The sequence below is a fragment of the Ambystoma mexicanum genome, chromosome 7q (genome assembly GCF_040938575.1).
Source record: "Ambystoma mexicanum isolate Mex_15411 chromosome 7q, UKY_AmexF1_1, whole genome shotgun sequence".
Classification (NCBI taxonomy): domain Eukaryota; kingdom Metazoa; phylum Chordata; class Amphibia; order Caudata; family Ambystomatidae; genus Ambystoma; species Ambystoma mexicanum.
The window spans coordinates 410828364-410850607 of NC_090941.1; the positions used below are offsets into that span (position 1 = coordinate 410828364).

General features: G+C 45.3%; 1 protein-coding gene across 7 annotated transcripts in view; it reads left to right on the forward strand.

Moving 5' to 3' along the window:
• Positions 1-22244, forward strand: part of DIAPH3 (diaphanous related formin 3) — a 2562783-nt gene that overhangs the window by 1680813 nt on the left and 859726 nt on the right. For all 7 annotated transcript variants that reach the window (XM_069640497.1, XM_069640493.1, XM_069640496.1 and 4 more), the window contains one exon: positions 16930-17053. In XM_069640497.1, the coding sequence (XP_069496598.1) occupies positions 16930-17053 (124 nt within the window). The remainder of the gene's footprint in view (positions 1-16929; positions 17054-22244) is intronic.

Below are 22244 nucleotides of genomic sequence, written 5' to 3' on the forward strand. Positions count from 1 at the left end.
AGGAATGAGGCGGAAGGAGTAGGCAGATCGGGTGGGTCTGATGGACTGAGCTTTGGAGAATTGACTAGATGGATAGCTGTGGGCACTCTTTGACAGGCATTTGTGTGTTAGAGGTGGAGTTTTCAATATTATGCACTCCCGGACCGGTAGCCTGTGGATCTTGCGGTCTAGCTGTTGAGATATGATCTTTGTTTGGTATGTTAAGTGCCGCTCTGACCGCATTATTCTGAATGATTTGTAGTTTGTTAATGTTCCTGGCATTGGTTCCTGCGAAGAGGGGATTACAGTAATCAATCCTAGACAATATCAGCGCTCTAACCAAGGTAAAACAGTTTTCCGTGGTCAGGAAGCATCTACTGGCAGTGATCAATTTGGCAGTGTAGGCTGCTGCCAACGCAGTTGCATTGACTTGCTTTGTCAGGGAGAGCGACGAAGTGAGATGGACACCTAATGTTTTTACCTCTTTGGGTGGGTTGATAATGTTGCCATCAATACTGAATGTGTAGTCGTCAGAAAGGTTGTTTATCCCAGATTGACTGCCAATGAGGCGTTTCATCATTCAGGCAAAGCTTATTGTGCGCCATCCAGACCTGAATGGTTAGGTCAATTTTGTTCAGGGCTTTGGAGACTGTTCTGATTGCCGGTGATGGGCAGAAGTATTTTGGTGTCATCCGAATAGTTAGTGTAGATGACTCCCAGTTTGTATAGGAGGTCGAACAGTGGCTTTGTGAAGACATTGTAGAGTGTAGGAGCGATGCAGAATCCTTGGGTAACTCTGCAAGTGACTGGGGCATGTGGAGCCACCATGGTGGTTGAAAATACCCTCATGGTACGGTTGGATAAGAAGGTTGTCTGAGAAGTGGGCAGCTGTGACAAAGTGCTAACACAGTATGTTGTAGTTAACCAGGTCGAAAGCTGCTGAGAGATCCAGAAGGAGGAGTATGGCCATGTTGCTCTTGTCTTTTATCTTGTCCATTTGGATTTTTAGGTCCAGAAGGGCTGTTTCAGTACCATGGCCAGGGCGGAAGCCTGATTGTCTGTGGCCAACGATCTTGTGTGTTCAAGTATTTTTGTATTTGCACATATGCTATCCTATCTAGTATTTTGAGAAGGAATGGTACCGTGGTGATAGGATGGTAATTTGTGGGGATGTTCGGGTCTAGTGTAGGTTTTTTGAGAAGTGGGTGTACCGAGGCCTCTCTCAGATTTTCTGGTACGTTGCTAGAGGAGAAAGAGTTGTTAATTAGAGTTGTGATAAAGGGCGCCAGCTCTTTGGCACAGTCTTTTATGAGAGAGGCTGGGCAGATGTCACCTTGACATTTAGACGGTTTTAGGCTGTGGATAGTTTTAATGGTTTGTGCTGTTGCAGGGGTGAATTTGAATCTAGGCATAGAAATGGACAGAGTAGTGGGTTGTCACAGGTCTGGATAGAAGGCGCTAGTTTAGATTTTTTGGAATTGATTTTGTCTTGGAGTAAGGAAATGTTACGAAAGAGGGCCTTTTGAATGTTATTGCACCACTGTATCTTGGTTGCAGTGTTCTGGGGGCAGGGGGGCATGGGATTCTAGCTCCCGTAGAATCGAGAAAAGTTATCTTGTCCCATAGTTTGCTTGCAAGATTCTTTCGGTGTAGGAGTTGCCTTTTGATTGGAGGATGGTGTGTTTGTATTATATAGCCAGGGTGTTCAATTGCTACTTGTTTGCACAGGAAGGCGTTTTTTTTCCAGGCTCTTTCGGCTATTCTTTTTTCTGTGTGTATGGCTTTAAGACTGGAGGTATACCTTGAGTTGTGGTGGGCAGTGGGTTTAGCTTTGCGGATGCCCAAGGGGGCGATTTTGTTGATGGCGTCAAGGATAGTTTGGTTGTATAGCATAACCATATCCGTATGGATGTACTGGGTGAGTATGTGGTGATATGACCTATCTTCGTTAAGATAGTGGTAGGGTCAGTTAGCATTAGTTGTGACGGTGGACAGATTCTTTTTTAAGACATTAAGACCCCTAGTCTCCTACCTCTAGGCCTATTTCGTACCTTGATCAATTGAGTCTCACTCGCCTTTATATTCTCATTTAAACTTTGTGCCTCTCTGTAACCTGTATATTTGTACATTGCATATTTTTGTAATCACATAAGTCTTTATTGTATATCGTGTATATTTTATAACTACGGATACTATGTAAGCCTTTATTGTATATATTGTATCTCTTGTAACTATGTAAGCTTTGCATTTTCTTAATGCGCCCTGTTACTTACGGGTCTGGTGCGCAATAAAAGTGAACAAACAAACATTCACTAACTACTGACCATCACCTTAGCTAGTTTGTTAGGTAGGGAACAACCCACAGAAGTAGGGAGAGATGGGCATTATCCTTTTCTTTAATAAATACACACTTGACATGTCGTGCAAGTATCCGTGTCCTCCTCCTGATCTTGCGTAGCCCAATACTTTAGCTAATCTGTCAGTTGTCCAGACTTAAGCTAGTTGTTTGGGACTGGCTGACTCTGGGGAGCAGAAGTGTGCGCCACCTCTCTAGAGTTGCCCATATATTCCTGGGTTTGCGGAAGGCTTGTTTGGCCCTTGCAGCTTTCTCGGATATTTATTGCCTGTAATGTTTGTTTGTAGCGTTGTTTTATTTGATTAACCTTTCATTGGCGGCAGAATTCTTCTACGGAATGAAATATGTTAATGGTGTAGAGATCTGCTCATTTCCCCACGATAGCCGTGTTGCCTCTTTTTTTTATTGAGCTGCCCATTCTGCTGCAGCTATAAATGAGCTCAAGAAAAACACTGCTGTAAATTGGCGCATTATATAATTGGCGATCTGTGTGCCATCAACTAAAAAAGCAAATGGAAATTGAAAATGATTTACAAAATGTCGGCGAGACTGTTGGGTGAAATAACACACACCTCGCGTATGTCTGTTTAATAAAGCAAGCGCTAGACTCCCTTCTCGATGGATTTAGGAGTTTCTCCTAGAACGAACTGATGACACCCGACCCTTGATCAGGCCCTAAACCTTATTGTAGCGGTCTTCTCATGAATGTAAATGAATATTTAATTTTGGGAAGGCGCAATATTTTTTAAGTACCAATTTAATGTCCTTCCAACTCCCCTAAGCGAAGGCTATCACAATTGAATGTGACTTTGACTGCAGTATAAAAGGGACCGGCAGACTTCAGTGGCCAAGGCCCCAAGTGCTCGAAGTGTGTGCGCTTTTGCGAGGCTGCGAGCGCACAGTACTCTGTCGACCCTTAGACACTGAAAAGCCCATCAGCCTTAGGTTCTTCATACAGATCCCCCGGCCTTACACTATAGTGCTCTGCTGGTTTTGAGGAAAAGGACTTGCAGCAAGTCGCTGGCGCCGCCTCTGTTCAACCCGCCATCTTTTGCGATCTGTATTCATTTCCATTCCCGCGCAGAAGCATTGCCATCCATCATGCGTCTTCTGAAGAGTCTACTCGGTGTGATTCTTATTTACCTAAATTTCCTGCGAGTGCCATGGTTATATTGGTATATTTATCTTCCTTTCTGCATGTCATTTTACCTAAGCAAGGCCTAAACAGACTCTTTCATCTTGAGCCTGTCAGAAACTCGAGTACACCACCTCAGAATAGATCATATTTGCAGGATGATTGATGTTTAATTACACGTAGTTTACTTAAAGAGCGAGGAAGCTCTGTAAGCTTTCACTGCTTTGAAAAGCGAGACATAGTGAATCATGAGGTATCAGAAAGTCGCACAAAGGCCAGACATTGGAGTCCATCAAACTTAGAGCTGTGAGACCAGGTCTTTTAAAAAAAATTATTGATTTTCTGGGACATTCTCAAAATTATCCTGTAGATTACTCTCAAAAACATGTGGTGGTCATTATCATAGAAGGCAATATGATCGGCAATGTCAAATGGTGCTAGTTTAGTGCAACCCTGCCACTCGTGCTGCCGTGTTGCGCTGTTAGCCTATCTGGAGCTTGTAGGCCAGAGCTTGACCGCATGCCTTGAATGTTTTCTTTCATTTGTATTGTGCCTCCTGCCATAGTTAATGGCGTTAGCATGCTTTCAGAGAGGCGAAGGAGTATGATAGATCATTCAGTAGTGGCAGGGAGAAGCAAAGTCAGGTAGATAGTTGGGATGGGGGTGAGGGATAGATGAGATGTAAAGGAAGGCATCAGAGGGAAAAGGAGGAGGAGCTATGTGTAATATTGGACCCAATTTATCGAGGGACTCAACTGTATTCTGTGGGGCGCAGCGCAAAGATAGCTGGAGAGGAGGTGTTCTTTGCGCTAGGAGGGTATATCTGGAATTTACTCGCTGGTGGAGAACCTTGGCATGTTGAGGCCATGCCCAAGAAAAGACAGGCGGAGTAAACTCTTCTGCTGACTTCCCTAGGCCCCCAACATCATTTGAGATGTGTTGTGTGTCACAAATCCGAATTTGACAAGTTTGCAAAAGCTCCCCGAAATGTGAGCAAAAATTGATCTCTGTCTCTATATTGATCATGTTGAATCTTGTGGGTGAGTTCTAGGGGAAGCGCTGTGATCTTGGCACTGTAGTGTTTTTCAATGTGTTTTGGGCACAAAGCCATTGAAAAGAGAGCATCCTTGAAGTCTTTTTCTCCTTCTATAAGTCAACCAGAGTCTTTTGCAAAAACAACAACTTTATCTGTGTCCAAGCCACCCAATTTTATTTATTTATTTTGACATTTATAGAGCGCGCCGAACCCGGGGGCATCTGGGCACTGGTTACATGAGGACTGTGGTTGCTCTTGGTTCCAACAAGGTTACAGACATAGGTAATACATAAGTTACAGGTAGTGGTTATTAGTAGTTAGTTACAGGTAGTGGGTACAGTGTTATAAACATGAATAATATATACAGGTTTCTGAACAGGGTGGAGGTGGCAGTGCTAAGAGCTGTCAGTTCAGTTAAGTTTGGAGGTCTTGTGAGAAAAGCCACGTTTTGAGTCCTTTGTGGAAAGACCAGAAGGAGTCATTGGATCTTAGGGCTAGAGGGAGGGCATTCCAGAGTTTGGCCACGATTACCGGGAAGCTACTACCCCCCTGCTTTCTGTCGCTTGAATCTAGTAATGTCAGGTAAGTGCAAATAGACAATATAGGTGTGTCTGATCAATTGGTCCAGGGAAATATTTCTGGACAAGTAGGTAGGGGCAGTGTTTGAGATACATTTGTGGGTCAGTGCTAGCATTTTAAACATGATGCGTTCTTGGACCGGGAGTCAATGGATGTTAAGTCTGGCTGTGGAAATGTGGTCTTTTTTTGAGATGTTTAATGCTGCTCCTGCAGCGTTATTCTGAATGACCTGAAGCTTTTTTATGTTTCAGGCATTGGTGCCTGCAAAGGAGTAGTTTAGTGGATCCTGGATAGAATGAGGCTCTTGCAAATGTGATACAGTTGTCATTGGATAGGAATGGCCTGCAGGCATTAATCCGTTTCACAATGTATGCTGCGGCAGAAGCAATAGCATTTACCTGCCTAGCTAATGATAATGTGAAGTCGAGATATACTCCCATGGTCTTTACCTTTTTGGCAACAGTGATAATGTTCCCGTCGATGGAAAAGGATTTGTATGGGTCATTGAGTGTGTTTAGGCGGGCTTGTCTGCCAATAAGAAGTAGTTTGGTTTTCTTGTCATTTAGACATAAACCGTATTGTGTCATCCAGCCTTGGATGGTTTGGTATAATTTGCTTAGTGCACTGGAGTCAATGTCAATTGTTATTGGTAGGAGGATTTGGGTATCATCTGCATAGTTCGTGTAGGTGGCACCCCGGGCATCGAAGTTGAAGAGGGGTTTGGTGAGGATGTTATAAAGGGTCTGTGAGACGCAAGCACATTAAGGCACTCCACAGGTGACTGGGGCAGGGGTGGCTGCTGCTGATATGTTATGTTATTCTGCATTTATATAGCGCCTTATATACCATTGGTATGGTCTGAAGGCGCTGGTAGGTTGAACGCCCTTGGGAACCGAAATTCAGATCAGTAGAGAGAGTAGAGAGAGCCAAAAGGTGCGTGTGAGCACTTGGTATGTGTGCAGCTCGTGCGGTATTCGTGTAACAGCTGCTTCATAGCGGTAGGTGTGGTGGTAGAGAGATCAGGAGTATGTGTTCGTTCTGGCGGGATTTATCCAGACCGGATGTGGCTGCGTTAGGCCTGAGGAGAACGCCTGGCTGGGGGGTGTTTAACCAGCAGTGTTTACATAGCATGATGTGGGGTGAGCGGCGGATGTAGGTATGAGAACAGTTATACCAAATGGTGTCATAGTATCCCTGTGTTCTAGTTGAGTGGTGATGTAAAGGAGAGAGTAAGCGTGGGGGTGTGATATGATGGGTAATATGCTCTTTCAAGCGTTCTCTGTCTTCCAAACCATACTATATACGTCACACACTCTTGTCTGCCCCATGCATGCACTCTTGCCCATGCTCTACGCATTCAGCAGCTCTACGTTCTACTCCAATCAACGTACTCATCAGTACTGGATGCAGTTTGTGCTCGTTCATTCTACGTACTTGTCCACTCTACGCAACCCATTCGTTCACTCTGGGCACTTGTTCGCTCCAGGCGTTCGTTGACTCGAGGCACTCATCTGCTTTATGCCCTCACACGTATTGTGCATTCACCTATTTTACGCGCCCATCCCCTCTACGCGCCCATCCCCTCTACGCGCACATATGCTTTAAGCACTTCATCTCTACACTCATCTGTTCTATACCTTCATCTGCTCTGTACATTCATCCTCTCTGTACACTCATCCGCTCCATATACTTGTCTGTTGTATACATTCATCCGCTCAATACACTTTTTCTGCTCTATCCGCTGGCCCGCTCTATCCGCTGGCCCGCTCTATCCTCTGGCCCGCTCTATCCACTCATCCGCTCTGGCGATCTACATACTCTCCGCACTTTCGTATTCATCCGCTATCCACACTCATGCACTCTACATACTCATCCGCTCCACATACTCATCTGTTCTACACACTCATCGGGTTTATGCTCATCCGTCTTGTACATTCATCTGTTTTACGCACTCCTGCATTCTACTCGCTTCTCTGTATTTACGCACTAATCTGTGCTACTCGCTCGTCCGCTCTACACACCCAGTCGCTCTACATACTCAACCGCTCAACATGTTCATACATTCTATACACTCATCCGATCTACATATTCATTCGATTTCCACACTCATTCAATCTATTTAGTTATCTGTTCTTCCACTCATGCATTCTTCCACTCAGCGCATTCATCGGTCCTACCTGCTTCATCCATTCTAACGATTTCATCCACACCATTCACTTAGTTCACTCCTCCTGCATTCTGTCCATTTCAGGAGTTTAGATCTCTTTACTGTTTCGGTATGATTTACTCTTATTAACCATTTCACTGCTTTGATCTATTTTATTTGTTTAATTCTGTTTGACCTTCTAGTTTATATTAGGGGTTATTAGTTGTCAATTTCTCGCATCAGGTAGTCTGTTGGATTGGTGTCATTGAGTTGCTGTTAGTCTGTTTGGGTTAGTTTGGTACGGGTTGGTTTTAGGGGAAGAGCCAGGTTTTCAGCATTTTGCGGAAGGACGTTAATCCTCAGTTAGGCGGATGTGGGGTGGGAGTGAGTTCCATAGCGTGGGGGCCAAGGCTGAGAATGATGATCCGCCTGACCTGACTGAGTTTGTCTTCGGTATGACTAGGAGGCCGGCTGAGCTTGATCTTAGGGTGCGTGGGGGTGATAGGGTTTTAGCTTGTCCTGAAGATATTGAGGTCCGGTTTTATGCAGTGCTCGATGCGAGATGCATAAGGTTTTGAAAGTCACCCTTTGGGCTACTGGAAGCCAGTGCAGCGTCTTAAGGGCTGGGGAGATGTGGTCTCTTGGTCTGACCGCAAGTAGCAATTTTGCTGCCGCGTTTTGTGCCCTTTGGAGTTTATTCAGTTGGTACGCGTGGACTCCTAGGTATGGGGGGTTTGCGTAGTCCAGTCTTGATAAAACGATTGATTGGCCAGCGGCGAGTCTGTTGGGAAAGGAGAGATATGGAAAGATGCGCTTAAGGGTTTTAAGGTGGTAGTGGCAGGACTTTGAGACGTTGTTGACTTGGCGCAAGAGTGTTAGGCCAGAGTCAAGGGTGCATCCAAGATTTTTCATTGAGTTGGAGGGGGTCGGTGAGTTGCCCATGGCGGATGGCCAGGGTAGTGGGTGCGGAAGAAGTTCGGCGTTGCCACATACCATGATTTCGGTTTTGGAGGGGTTTAACAAGAGGTGGCTTTGGGCCATCCAGAGTTCTATGTCAAGGAGTTAGGAGGCCAGGTCAGGAATTGGGGTTTGAGTTCAGGAGTTTTAGAATTAGTTGAGTGTCGTCAGCGTAGTTGTAGCACAGGATGTTGTGTGAACGAATTATCGGTGGGAGGGTGATCAAGTAGAGATTGAACAGGAGGGCGGATAGGCATGCTCCTTGTGGGACTCCCGTGTCGACTGGTCGGGTTTGGGAGGTATAGGTGGAGAGTATCGTTATTTGGTACCTATCTTTGAGGAATGAAGCTATCCATTTAAGAGCGGTTCTACAAATTCCTAGGGAGTGGAGGTGGTCTAGCAGGATGGAGTGATTGATTGTGTCAAAGGTGGCGGATAAGTCGAGAAGGATTAGTGTGGCGCATCCCGCGGAGTCTGCCGTCATTTTAAGGTCATCGCAGATTGATGTTAGGGTGGTTTCAGTTCTGTGACGGGCTCTGAAACCTGATTGGGCGGGGTCTAGGAGATTGTTGGCTTCGACAAAGGCATTTAGTTGGGAGTAGGCGGTTCGGTCAATGAGTTTGGCAAGGAACCTGGTGTTTGAGATGGGGCAGTAGTTTTTGGGATCGAGAGGGTCGAGCAAAGGTTTTTTAATTAGAGGTTTGACATGAACCGTTTTGAATGCGTCGGGAAAGATACCAGAGGAAAGGGAGGCATTTATAATGGATCTTGCCTGTTCTCCTGTGCAAGTGGAAGCAAACATTTCTTGGAGGATTGTGGCTGGGCAAGGGTCCAGCGGCGAGCCAGATAGTTTGCGGGCAGATAGAAGTTTGAGAAATTGCTCTGGTGATATTGGACTAAAGGATTCAAATGTTGGTTGCGTAGTGGTCGTAGATGGTGGGCTGGCCGGTATTGGGGGAGAATTGTCTGGTGGATGTAAGAGAGCCAGTTTGGTGGCTAGAGTATTTGTTCTTTCGAGAGTCGTGGTGTAAAAGTGAAGGGAGAGTGAATCGCACAGTGATTGTGTGGGGGTCGGGACGGTTGTGGTGCAAGTCGGATTGGTGAATTCAGAGATGATTTTGTGGAGTTCTTTGCTTGGGTTTTTGCAGTTTAGGATTCGGGAGTTGTGGGCTTTTTTTGCTTTCCGGATTTCGGCTTTGTACTGATAAAGGTGTCGTACCAAGGTGGCCCTGCTCTCCTGGATTTTGTCTTTCTGCCATTTGCGTTCTAGGTATTTATATGGTTGTTTAGTGATCTTCAACTCAGGAGTGAACCATCTGGGGAAGAGGCCATGGCGGGATGATGGTTTGCAAGGGGGTGTGAGCCGCATCAGAGATGCGTTGAGCCATGAGTCAAGGGCGTCAGGGGTTAGTTGTTTGTTGAGTTGGCAGTTAGGTGGAGGAGACTGGAGGAGTGTGTTGGCTAGGTCAGGGACGATTATTAGTTTTTTCCAGCATTTGCGTAGATTTGGAGGTTCGGATTAGAGTACGGGAAGGGGGTCGGGTGAGTGAATGGCGAACGAGAGAATGAAGTGATCGGACCAGATGATAGGGGTGGGTGGCTTTAAGTGAATCAGGGTGTTGGAGCTAAAGATGGCATCAAGAGTGTGTCCTTTATAGTGAGTCGGGCCATTTATGTGAGGTTGGAGGTTAATTGCGTTTAAACCGTCAACCAGAGAGTGTGTCATAGGGTTGGTGGGAATGTCTAGCCATGTGTTGAAGTCTACAAGAAGGGTGATGTTGGGATGGTTTAGCTGAAGGGTGGCAATAGAGTCGCAGAGGTTGTTTGCGAATTGTCTGTCATAGCCAGCGGGCCTGTAGATGTGGAGAATACTCTCATTGTGCAATTAGATATGAAGGACTTTATCCAGACTATGGCTTTGGCCTAGAAGTGGGCGGCTGAGGAGAGGTATTGGCAGAGAATTTTATGATTGACTAAGTCAAATAACCAAGTTTGCCATTAAGATTTGCTACTGTTGCATTATAAATCCACATTGAACATTTTATTAGTCTTGTGCGTATCATTCTATAGAGATTTCATATTTTTTTTGTCTCACTGGCATCTCCATTTTATTCAAATGCCTTTTTCTTTAACTCCTTTCAGAAAAGGGGTTTGAACTGATTCCTTCCTCCTAGGGATTCCTCATCTATTATATTCTTTCTCGAGGGCAGCTGTCCTTGGAAATTTTTTCGCCACGAGGGGTTGCAGCTCAGTTCCGCTTTGGCATCACTTCAAACAATGCACCGGACGTGACATTGTCACGTCTCTGCATCTTGGCCTCTGGGTGGCGCTATCTACAGACACCTAGGGCATTGTCAACCATCACCAGAAAAGCCCCATAATCATTCTTTAATATTTCCTTTCACAAATCAGTATTTCCAAAAATGTTGACTTCTTTTTCCACAATGCACCTGCAAGACTCCTGGAAACCCTGACAGACCAATCTGGAAACTCTTTTGGAATCTAAGTTGCATGCACACTTTTTTCACTGTGACTGGAAGCAAACGGGCTCCTTACAATGGACTGCAACATTCAGAATACCGCAGCAATTATTGTCCTTTTGTTTCCATATAAAAACGCAGAAAATCAATACAATGTGGTTCCATAGGTAACTCAATGGCGGCTAGTACAATATATATTCCTTAATTACTTTCAAAGCGAGTTTCACTTCTGACGTTCGCTTTGTGCATCTGCTGCGGTTTATTTTAGCTTGCAATTACAGTCATTAATTAGTCCTACAAGTCAGTCTGTAGGAGAGATCCTTCTCTTCCAGGTCACCAGGCTCACCTTTGCCCTCTGAGCACAATGAGGCAGTTCTGTAATTTTTCATTTGTCATTCAAATCTTGACCACACAACATTTCGAATTTAAAAGCTTGTGTCCAGGGCTGGTTCTGTTGTTGATCCACTTGCATAGCAACTTTACCATACATTCCTTCTGCTGTGACCTCAAAGAGATTTGACTTTAAAATGGAGAGCCAAGCAGATCTGTAATGGGGGACGATCACTTAAATGTTCTGACTAGCAACTGACTCCTTCTCAGGAAATCGAAACTTAGTCATACATGTCCTGGGCCCATAAAACCTTTTAAATGTTGGATCTGAAAGAAAATATTACCTTTTCAATCTGTTGCATTTATTTTTCATGTGAAGCCATTTATTTATTTTTAATAACTTGCATCTCGCCATCGCGGTTCAAGGCCCTTCTCATGATCTTTTCATTTTAGCAAGGGAATATTTGTCTCCATGTCTTTATTTCCAGCTGCGAAATGCACACTTTTAGACATTTCAGTGACGGTGTTTGCAAAGCCCTGCTTTCCATGTAGAATCATCTTTTAATTTTTCTTGGCCTTATCAACCACATGCAAGGGCCTTTTGAATAAGTGTATTCCTCTCGATTACAATGCACCCAGCATTTTGTGTGTGGCATTTGCAAGTGAAATCCTTTTGTCTCTCAGTTCACAATGTGCCTTTTCCAATTGCTTCCTGCAGTCTAATTTTATTTTTCGCATATTGCTAGTTTCAGCTGCAGAAATACACATGTATTTAAATTCGCTAAACACATTCACAGTGTTAAACTTTTGAGGCAGGCATTTCATTCTGCCAGTGTGCCTTTCCATAAGAAGATATTTCTGCACATTTTAGGCCTAAAGGGCCTTTCAGTTTGTGTGATCCTGGTTGTCATTAAACCCCACATTGACCTTTTCAGTTACCAAGTTGGTTCCAGTTTGTCCTCATACTTTTGCTATTGGCAAACCCTGTTCTGCTGCGAGAGATTTTACCATTCATTGATCTACTCCACCGATGTGTCCAAAAGATAGAATGCTTACTTTCTACATGGGGCCTGCAGTTCGGTAATTATTCCATTGTGATAAGAAATATGGAGTTGAAGCGTTTTTGTGTTTTTTTTAAATGCTTTATTCTTAAGTAAACACGGATCACAGTCTTTGGTTTTTGTTTTAATAAAATATTCTACCCATAACGAATTGTTTTTGAAGCCACAAAGTCTTAACGTTTGTTATAGGAAGGATCTAAACATTATAAATATTAGTAGCTTGGCTAATGGGAAGGAGCATATGAATTTACCTGCAAATGCGTGGAAGACCGTGGCAAGTTTAGTGAGTGGTCAAAATAGTCAGATTCTAAGGATTTGACTAGTTTTTAGCATGCTTTCGTAACGTAAGTAAAATAAGGTTTTGGAATTTGCTTGTGATAATTAAACACACACAATTTTAACATTGCTTTTAACGCTTCTGCACACATTATTAAAAAAGATATTGCAACTGGCCCAGCTCCACCAGGGGGGGCAGGCCCCCCCAGAGCCAGCCTCTGGCCCCCCTAGAAAGAAGGCCATGTCAGTGGTGTTATACACCACTGGTAACTGAGGGAATGGGAGGTGGATGTCACTATGAACATTCAGCAGCAGCCTCAGAGACATCCTTCTAAGAGGCTGAATTGCAGGCAGGCCCTGTAGGATTTGTTTTCTTGCCCTAGACTTTATGCCCCACAGCATAAAAGTACAAATGACCAGGGAGATGGAGGATTGTTCACACCTCTAAGTGAGGTAGGACACTTATTCAAGCAGGCTGTCTAAAACTATTTTCTCAAACCTAAAATCCCAATTTTGGTTTCTGTAATTTAAAAGTATGTTTATTTTTTGTGGGAATATACATGTAAAGTTGCTTGGACACAGATTGCTGCAGAAGGTGTTTCAACTGACTCGGGGCCCTTACACATTACATTCAAAGTTAATATTCTGCTGCATTAACTACTTGAGTATAAGTGAAAAGATAAGGTTGGTAGTAACAAAAAGGTAATTCTGGATGGGAGAGTGTAGTAAAATCAAAAAGTGATAAATGCAAGACTTTGAATTCAACATTACCACTACATTTGTACTGTGGAATATTCCATGCCATAATTCTGTAGTAGGTTAGTGCGATTAGAAAGGGGACAAGCCATTAGCAAATGACTTTTGGTGCTGCCACCAAAAGGTGCAGTTCAATCTCAATTGCTAGGCCATGTTCCATCTACACTGGAACACAAGCAACCATATGAATTTTTAGGCCCTGTGGTCTAGCAGTTTGGAATGGCTTCTGACATTAGTGACAGGGCCAAGGCCGATATGCAAACAATGGTATGGAAGGCTGGCAAGAGCAATGGCGGTGGTTATAATTGATTCAGAGACTTTTTACCTATTAGGTACAACCAGAACACATGCTGTGGAACACAGATAAGATGGCAATAAAATGTGAGGAGAAACACACATCCTATGTGTGTGTCTGGTTATTTACCCGCCTAATGACTAGCCATGGCTATGTTAATGCCTCACCACCAAAACCTAACCTTTCTAGAACTCTTTGAGCAAGCTCTATCACAAAGTAACACCAAGCATGTTGCTGTATAGGGCTTGCCAGTGTTATATCTAAGCATTCTTTTGAGTGTTTAATTGCTTAATTGCCTCTGTAAATGAGCTCCTGGTGTAGTTCACTTTGCTTAATGTGTGTCTGCAGCCAGTTGATTTTATAAGCAATATATTTGTCAATGCCTCTGTGACTTGCACTGAAGTCTTTTCTTAAACAAGAAATCGCAAAGCCAGCAGTTTTGGCTTGCGTATAGGTATTAGCAGACATTTGCCAGGCAATGCCATCATATGCCCAGTTACTGGCACCATTTTCCAGCTGTTCCCATCTTATGACTAGGTGCTACACTTATGGCAGTGCCTGGCAAACGCCTATCCATGCCTAATCAAAAGCCCAAGCGGTTGGCTTTGCCAGTGCATGTTGGCTTCCGTTTTTCTCCCTAAGTGAATGTGTATATGCCCAGACGTGGGTGTCTTGCTTGCTGCACCTAGGGAATCAAGCTGCTCCTCACTGAGCTGGTCCAACAAGGCCATACCTGAAAATGATAAGGCTAGGTTGGCAAGTATTGACCAGTTTCAGAATGTTCTCATGCATACTTACCAGTGGGGCTCCAACCTAAATAGAATGTATCTTTGTTTGGAAACCTAGTCTACTCTGCCAGAACGTTTCATGATTCAAGCTGATAAGTACTGATTTGATAACCTCATTCTGTTAGAGTAAATGTACACATTTTGCATGCAAACAAAATTGTGTGTGTGTTGTGGGATTTGTTTGTAAAGTATGATGTAAATCCTGGGTGCTGGGTGTTTAGGCAGTGCCGAAATGAAACATGAACACCCGTAAAATAACAAAAAAGAACATTTTCTATAATGTTGTGGGTAAAGTTTAAAAGGTGTACATCTTTTATATCTAAAAAGCTGTACTTAAATAATTTCTAAAAAGTGCAATCAGAGGTGGATTTAACATTTTGGACATGGGACAACTGCCAATTCTCCTCCCCCCACCCCCAAACCTTCTCTACTCTCTCCTCTAAAATACAGTCAGGGCTGATCAGGCCCTACCAGTGAGATCGTATCTTTTTAACGTGTCTCAGAGGCATACTATTTACAACAGGAAGTGATTCGAGATGAGGAAAGGTAAAAAGGCATTGACCATTGCTGTGGCACTTTAAAAAAACAATTAAATAGGGTTTGAAGAAGCTATTTAAGTGTGATTGTTGGGCGATTAGTAAGTAAGGGGATACATAACAAGCTGTGTGAAACAATAACCTTGTCTTGCATTTAATTTCACTTTGTGTCTTTATGAGATTTTTTTTAAGTTCTCTTTAATTGCTATGCTGGAGCTTGTACGCTTCCTTTCAGGATGGGGAAAATAAAGCTACAGTCATAGGGGATAATTTCCCAGGACAAGTGGAGTGGAAGAAGTGGTGCATGTAGCTCCACTTTTTATGAGCTGCAGGATTTTGTATGATTTGACAGGTGAAGTTGAAGAGCAGAACTGACTTAACAAGCTCTCCCTGCCAAATCCGATTGGTATTTCACCAGCATGTATTTTTTACTTTGGCGGAAAACCAATAGATTCCTACGGGACCTGCCTGACCTTTTACACCTGGAAAAAGTGGGCAGAGTCCAAAGGAATCCATTGTGGATGGCTCCCACAATCGTTAATTGTGGAAGTGATTTACACTTTTCCAGACAAGTAGTGGTAAAGAGCAAAGGCGATTTTTGCCTGTGTTTTATGCTAATTAAAATTAATGAATAGCCCCTTTTGCAAAAAAAGTGCAAACAGGAGAATTCCGATCTGTGCAGTTTAGGATTCAAAACAAAATGCCCCCTATCATGTGACTTGTGCATTTTTAAAGTAATCTGTACACAATTTAGTATTATTTTATGTATTCAAAGCCAAACTAACTTCGACACATATCTGTATCAACTTGAGCTCCGAAGATGTGTAGTCAAGTATCTAAATTCCAGGCTAGGCTCACATTATGGCTTTACCACTTGACCAAAGTGTGTGATCCTTGGCATATTTTTTTTATTTCACTATGCCTTACCTGTTAAAATTAGGTGCCCCTAGAAGTGATTCAGTTTGCATTATAAGCTATTCCAAAAAGCCTCACTGATGGTTTAATAGATGGGCAGCACAAGGATTAGGACACACACACATCTAACTTTGAAAATATCCGGGCCACATTTATTTAACACAATTGTCATTCAATAGCAAATCAAAGTAAACACATCAAACAAAGAGTCATCATGGACAATTACATATTATAACCAGTATGTTAACAGTATGTATCAGACAATGATGTACAGGGGCACGCCCCACCAGGAGTGATACCAGGATGCCGCAAACCCCTCAACCAGCACTGTCTGCCTCCTGATGCAGCCCTAGCACTCCCTTGCACTCTCAACCAAAATAAATGTGCTCCAAAAATGCAACAAAAAATAACTTTTTGTGTGTAAAATGTAATTTTGGACATGAACCATTGATGGGAGACATTCAGAATGGGACTACTGTAGGGGTTCAGTTGGAAAGGAGGGGCGAGGAGGTTGTGGAATGTGTGGGTGAAGGGAGGATTATATATATGTGTATGTTATTGGAAGATATATTGTTGTGCTCGAAATATTTTTAAGATCAACAAGACTACCTTTATTGATTTAACATGGTATGTTCTGTTCTTGAAATTTAAAGAAGTTTGAAAAAAGTTTAATTTTGTAGGAAACCAAATCTCCTATTCCTTGCTTCAGTATTTTGGGTGGGGGGGTCTATCTTTCACAACAAGATGAAGGGAGCACAATCCTCTCTTCCGGGGCCTGCTTGGAGTAGTCACAGTGCTCAGGAAGGTATTGTTGGGCGGACACCATCTGTGACTGGACGGGGAAAGGTGAATGAGGATCAGATATAACAGAAAGGCGAGAGCAGATGGAAAGGGAAGATATGTAGGTTGCAGCACTATTTTCATTGCTTCTCTTTTGCTATGTATAGTTTTTTTATAGAGGGGTGCAAATGTATTTTTCCAGATCTGGGAAGAAATGTTTTGCTGGACCACAGATCTGGGAAATCTGCATCAACACCAGCACTTTGTTGAGGGTACTCCTAGACCCACACCCAATGGAATGTGGGCCCCCCTGATCACAACGCTGGCCCACCCAGATGAAATTCCTGTATTGCAACCTCTTATAAACAGCTGTATACCAAATAGTACAATGTCAAAGAACAAAGCAGAGTTAATAGTAATAAAAGGAATCCGAAATGCAGATGGTTTGTACTGTATGTCCAAGACTGCTCTTGCGCTTCTGTTATTCTATAATTACTTAACTTCCATTTCGGTCTATTTTTCAGTCTCTGCAGAAAATCTTGAAAAGAACCTAAAGCAGATGGGAAGTCAACTTCGGCAGCTCGAGAAAGATTTGGAGTCTTTCCCCGCACACGAGGACGCGCGTGACAAGTTTGTGACAAAGATGTCCATATCCTTTTGACAGTTGCATAGCTTATGAAGCAACAGGCAGTGAAGCCTAAAATGTATTTAACATTTTAAACCTATTTGCATAACCTTCACTCAAGACGTCCGGTTCCAAGGCTTAAAAGCTTTAACCTCCCAGGTGCCGCAACAAGCCTCACTTGAAGGGTGTACTCACAAAGTGAAGCGCCCTGCTTAGCACTGGCTCTCGATCTGCAAAGCTACAGTGCTGACTTTTGTTCTCCATTTGGGGTCGGGGGGGTGGGGGAGGCAGGGAGTTAATGCTGCAAAAGTTGGCACGATTTGACTAACAAAGATGTAAACACCTTAAATTCGTTGCATTCAAATATAACATGGGATTTTGTTGTAAGATGTCTAAACGAGCATAGTATATTGTGCGTTACATTCAGGAGTCTAGTACAAACAAAGCATTCTGAATGCAAAACAGTTCATTGAAATGACCACCATTTCAGGCAATCCTTCCATGGCTCAAGTCGAGGGTACACGCGGGAGGAAGCCGCCCCCCTGGGTATTTTAGAGGTTCTTTGTAAAAAGAGAAATCTCCACTGTCCCATTTGTACTTCTGAATTTGCGCCGTCCTCGGGATTCGATACATTGTTGTAGATTCTTAGGGCCGATTCATGGAATTTTTTGCACAGGTCAAAGTGACTTTGCACTGCCGATGCAAACCCTGATTCAGGGAACTATGCAACTTGTATTTTTGCAGTCAAATTCGGTTTTAAAACATGCACACCTTTTGACATTTTCAAAACACTATTAGAAGAGAATATCCTCCCTTGGTTTTGTGTGTGTGGATTTTATGAAAGGCAAATGCCATTCGTCCTGTGCACTTTGTATGGTTATGCAAAGCCAATTGAATGACATTTACATATTTCACCTGGATATACTAATTTCTGATGACACACCATTCCCATTGCTTGGTAATGAGTCCCCCACTTTTTTTTAGGACTTGACCCTTGCAATGCACATGTGTGTTCCCGCACAGTTGCTGTCTGATAAATTCACCCATAAAGGTGTCCATGTCCAAATGTTGCAGTTTATGTCTGAATAATCGAGCAACTTGATGACCCAAAAGAGGGGAGTGAGTTAGGCCATAATGTACGGCCATGCAAGCCACCCTCACAGCTGAGACAGGAAACCATACGTTTCCGGTCGGCACCAATGTGTTGTGATTTGATCTAAAGAGCAGACTCTCCAGCTGAGAATGGAATCTCGTGTCATGCATGGAACCATTCCCAAGAGTGTGTCGATGCCTGCCGAAATCAGAGCCAACCCAGCGACCATTGTAAGGTCTGAAGCATTATTAGAAGTTTGTAAGGCCTGAAGCATTATTAGAAGTGAAAACAGCAATAGGAAACTGCAGGGCCGTCTGAAAATATCAGGGCTTGGGATTTCATCGCCAAGCCTTAACAAGTTGCAATGCCAACGCCATGCACTGTGCCCAAACTCCCCTTTCTCCTGTACAGTACCAATGTGTTGGCGATGTTTGGTGTTTACACCACTAAAACGCGCTAAAACCAAAAAGGGTGTTTACAGGTGAAATGGATGCAAAAAGTTTTCAGAAAGAAAGACAGTGGAGGTCAGGGAAGAAAGAAAGGAAATAAAGTTTAAAGCAAAATGTCAAGGCAAGAAAAAATAAATAAATGAAGGCGCGAAAAAGCAAAAGGAGCCCGAGAACGGAGTGTCCTCTGTCGACTGAGGTGATGAGGCGGCCTTGCCACTTTGAAGTGAGCAGGACTTGCTAATTTGCAAGATGCATGCTAACACCTCACGAAGCATGCACCCAGCAGGAGAGGAGCCAGGCACCCTGCCTCGCCCATTGAGTGTGCTGATAGTCACTGCTTTTTCAGACTTCCTTCCTCAATCTGGATTTTGCATTGTTTTCCTTCACACTTAGAGATCCTATGGGGGCAAAATGACACTTCCGCCACCACTGATCAAGGGGAACGAGGCAAGTGCCCCTTTTCCTCAGGAACTCGGCTTTTATGGCCCCACTAACCCACAATAAATTACTAATTCTCTAAGAAGCAGTACCTGGAATCAGGTGGCATTTATGGTTTCTCTAGTCCATGCTATAGGACTATTCCTAGATAATGTTTTCTTTTTTAGCCCACTGCTGGATTTGCAATCACGTTTTTGAAAAAAGCTCCTTAGTATTGGCTATTAGGTGGTGCTTGCACCACTGATAGGCCAAAACTATTGGATTAGAGTACAGGTAGGGAGAAATTCCATATGTGGAGGGGCACAAAGCTTGTAGGTGATGTTTGGCTATTTACACACCCATTGACTGCCCATGGCCATGCTAATTCCGATGGCCCTCCCCAACCACTTCCTGGCCCTCACTGCCCAAAGCACATCCTCCTGGGATCTCTTGGAGCTTCATTTATCAGGGCTTACCATCAGCTTTTGTGCTCGAAGTCCCTGGCAGTGTTTTCTCAAAGCAGTCTTCTAACATAAGTACTGACATAACTGGTGCAGTAAACACATTTCTCCAGCATGGGGTCTGGCATGGATTCACATGCTCATGAATATTCCCCGTCGTCAGGCTGGGAATCATCGGTAAGGAAAAAATCAGTATCAGTTTCGTTTCTGATCTGTCTTTCTTAGTAGTAACCAATCACTGGTCTCTGGGTCATACTGCCCCCAGCCAATGACTGCCCTCTTCCTAAGCCTCGCCCCTGGCATCCATCCTCAGATTTTTACCGCATGCTCAAGTGTTGGGAGTCCTCGTGCTATAGCTCTCGATCTTTTTACTGCGTTTGCACTTTTTCAAAGAGATTTATCACATTTTTCGGTCTAATCGAGCCTCAAGCTCCACCGTTTCTACTTCCGATCAACGGGGACCCGTTTCGGATTTATCTACGCCCCAAAAGGGTGAAGTTTTTGTCGAGTTAGGCTTCTTGGAGGATTCCAGAAGTTTCTGAGGCCTACCTCGTGGACGAGAAGAACATGGCATAGGAGAAGGGAAGCTCGACTCCCGGCTAGCTGTTCAGGATCTGCCCGGGATGCAACTTACAAAATGTGTTCAAGGAGGACGAGCATTCGAAATGCATTTACTGCCTCCACGAGAACAAAATGCACGTGGAGAAGGACTGTGCGTTTTGCTTTAACATGTCGGATCGGACGATGAGGGATCGCCGGACCCGTCTCTCCAACTGGCTGGAAGGCAAGAGCTCAGCAGGTGAGAAGAAGAAGTCCGAGCCGTCTTCTAAGTCCTGTGAGGTTGCCCTGGCGACCAGGGCCCAACAGAAGGCAAAGCACTGCGTGGGCGCCGGGAGCACCGAACGGTCGGGCTCCTTGGCTGCCAGGCAAGGCGCACCTTCACCGACGCCATCAACCGCGAGCCAACGCTCTGGCTCGGGGAAGAGAAAATCCGAGAACCCGGCTAAGCTTCTGGAGAGGCCCTTGTTGATCTCGGAGGAACCGGCCGAGGGGGAGCGAGGCGGTGACCCTCCCCCTATGGTGAAGGCATCAACCGCACCCAAGGTGGTGAAGGCCTTGATTCACCCGGCTAAGGCTTCTATCGAGGGAGTTGCTGCGGCCCTAGCGAAGCCTGTGGAGGCTATCCCAGTGGAGGCAAACTCGGGACCCAGATTTTCCCTGCCTCTGCGGAGGGAATCCTCTTTTAGGCCCATCAAGAAGACCCCCGTGTAAAAAGAGGGGGGGGGTGGTGGCCGTCACGGACACAGACACATCTTCCGAGGAGGAACTGGCCGAGAATTTGGAAGAGGACCAGCCCCACGGAAGGAATCCCGAGGAGGGGGACGACGAGAGCGAGGGTGGCAACGACGACGAGGTTCCCGTGGAGGAACAACCGTCGCTCCCGGCACGCCCGTCGCATCCCGAGCCTCAGGACAACTCGGTGGCCATTTTGACAGCAGTCCAAGCCTTATACACGGAGATAAGGACAAGACTGCCCCTACCCCCGACGGACGACCCAGCTGTACCAGGTCCGTCGGGAAGCCCTCCGAACAAAAGGAGGAGAATTCATCCAGTGCCCCTTCAACCCTCACGGCCTTCTCAGCCTTTGTCGCCTTCCCCAATCCCGATGGACGACACAGGAACGGGGATGACGACGGCGGTGACGACGGGAATGGCCGTCCATCTCCGATTCCTCGGGCGTCCCCGCCCGACGAGATTGGCTCCTTCCACGCCATGATTGCCAGGGCATCCAAGCTTTTTCAACTCTGCCCTAAGAGAGAAGAAGGAAGGCTTCCTCTACCAACGGTGCGAGGCCAAAAGGAAGACGGTCCTTGCGGTGCTGTTGCTGGATGACATCTGGGATGAGGGACTTGCCCTCCACAAGAACTCGTCCATGACACCTGCCAAGAGGGACCAGTACGAGAAGTAGTACCAGGTCCCCGACGCCGCCCCGTTGTGCCTTAGGGCGCAGCCGACCCCGGATTCGGTCGTCTCAGCGGCGGCCAAGAAGAAAGCGGGGGGGGGGTCGGCGTCATCCTCAACTTCCCCACCGGACGGCGAGGGAAAGAAGCTGGACCCCATCGGACGACGAGTCATCTCGTTGGCAGCGACGACGATTAAGGCAGCCAACGCCCTAGCGATTGTGGCCCGCTACGACAGGGAATTGTGGTACAAGATCACCCCCCCTGTTGGATTTCCTCCCAGACGACAAGAGGGCAGAGGCCCTGGCGATCTTACAGAAGGGTGAGGTGGTGTTGGACCATGCCATAACTGTGGCCACGGACATTGCCGACACCGGTTTCCGCCAGTTGGGCAACAGCGTTTGCCTTCGACGGCAGGGGTGGCTCAAGGCGACGGATTTCCGCCAGGACGTGCAAGCCAATGTTTTGGACATGCCCTTCGACGGGAACAATCTGTTTGGAAAGACTGTGGATGAGTCGCTGCAGGCCATCAAGACCGACACAGAGATGGCTCGGTCCTTGGGAGTTCTGCAGCAGCGGCGGCCGCCCTTTCGGAACCCCGGAGGCAAGCAAGGTGCCTCCAAAGGTTTCGGCAGCGGTTCCTCGACCTACCATCAGGCAGCCCGCTCCTCGTCGCAAGAAGCCTACAGGGGGCAAGGCAAGTCTGGTGGATCTCGCCGTCGTCGCCAGGAAGGCCAGGACGGCAAGGCTGCTTCCAAGCAGGACTGAACCGGCCGTCGCCTCGGGCCCCCACCGAAGCACCCCAGTGGGAGGCCAGCTGACAAGGTTCGTCA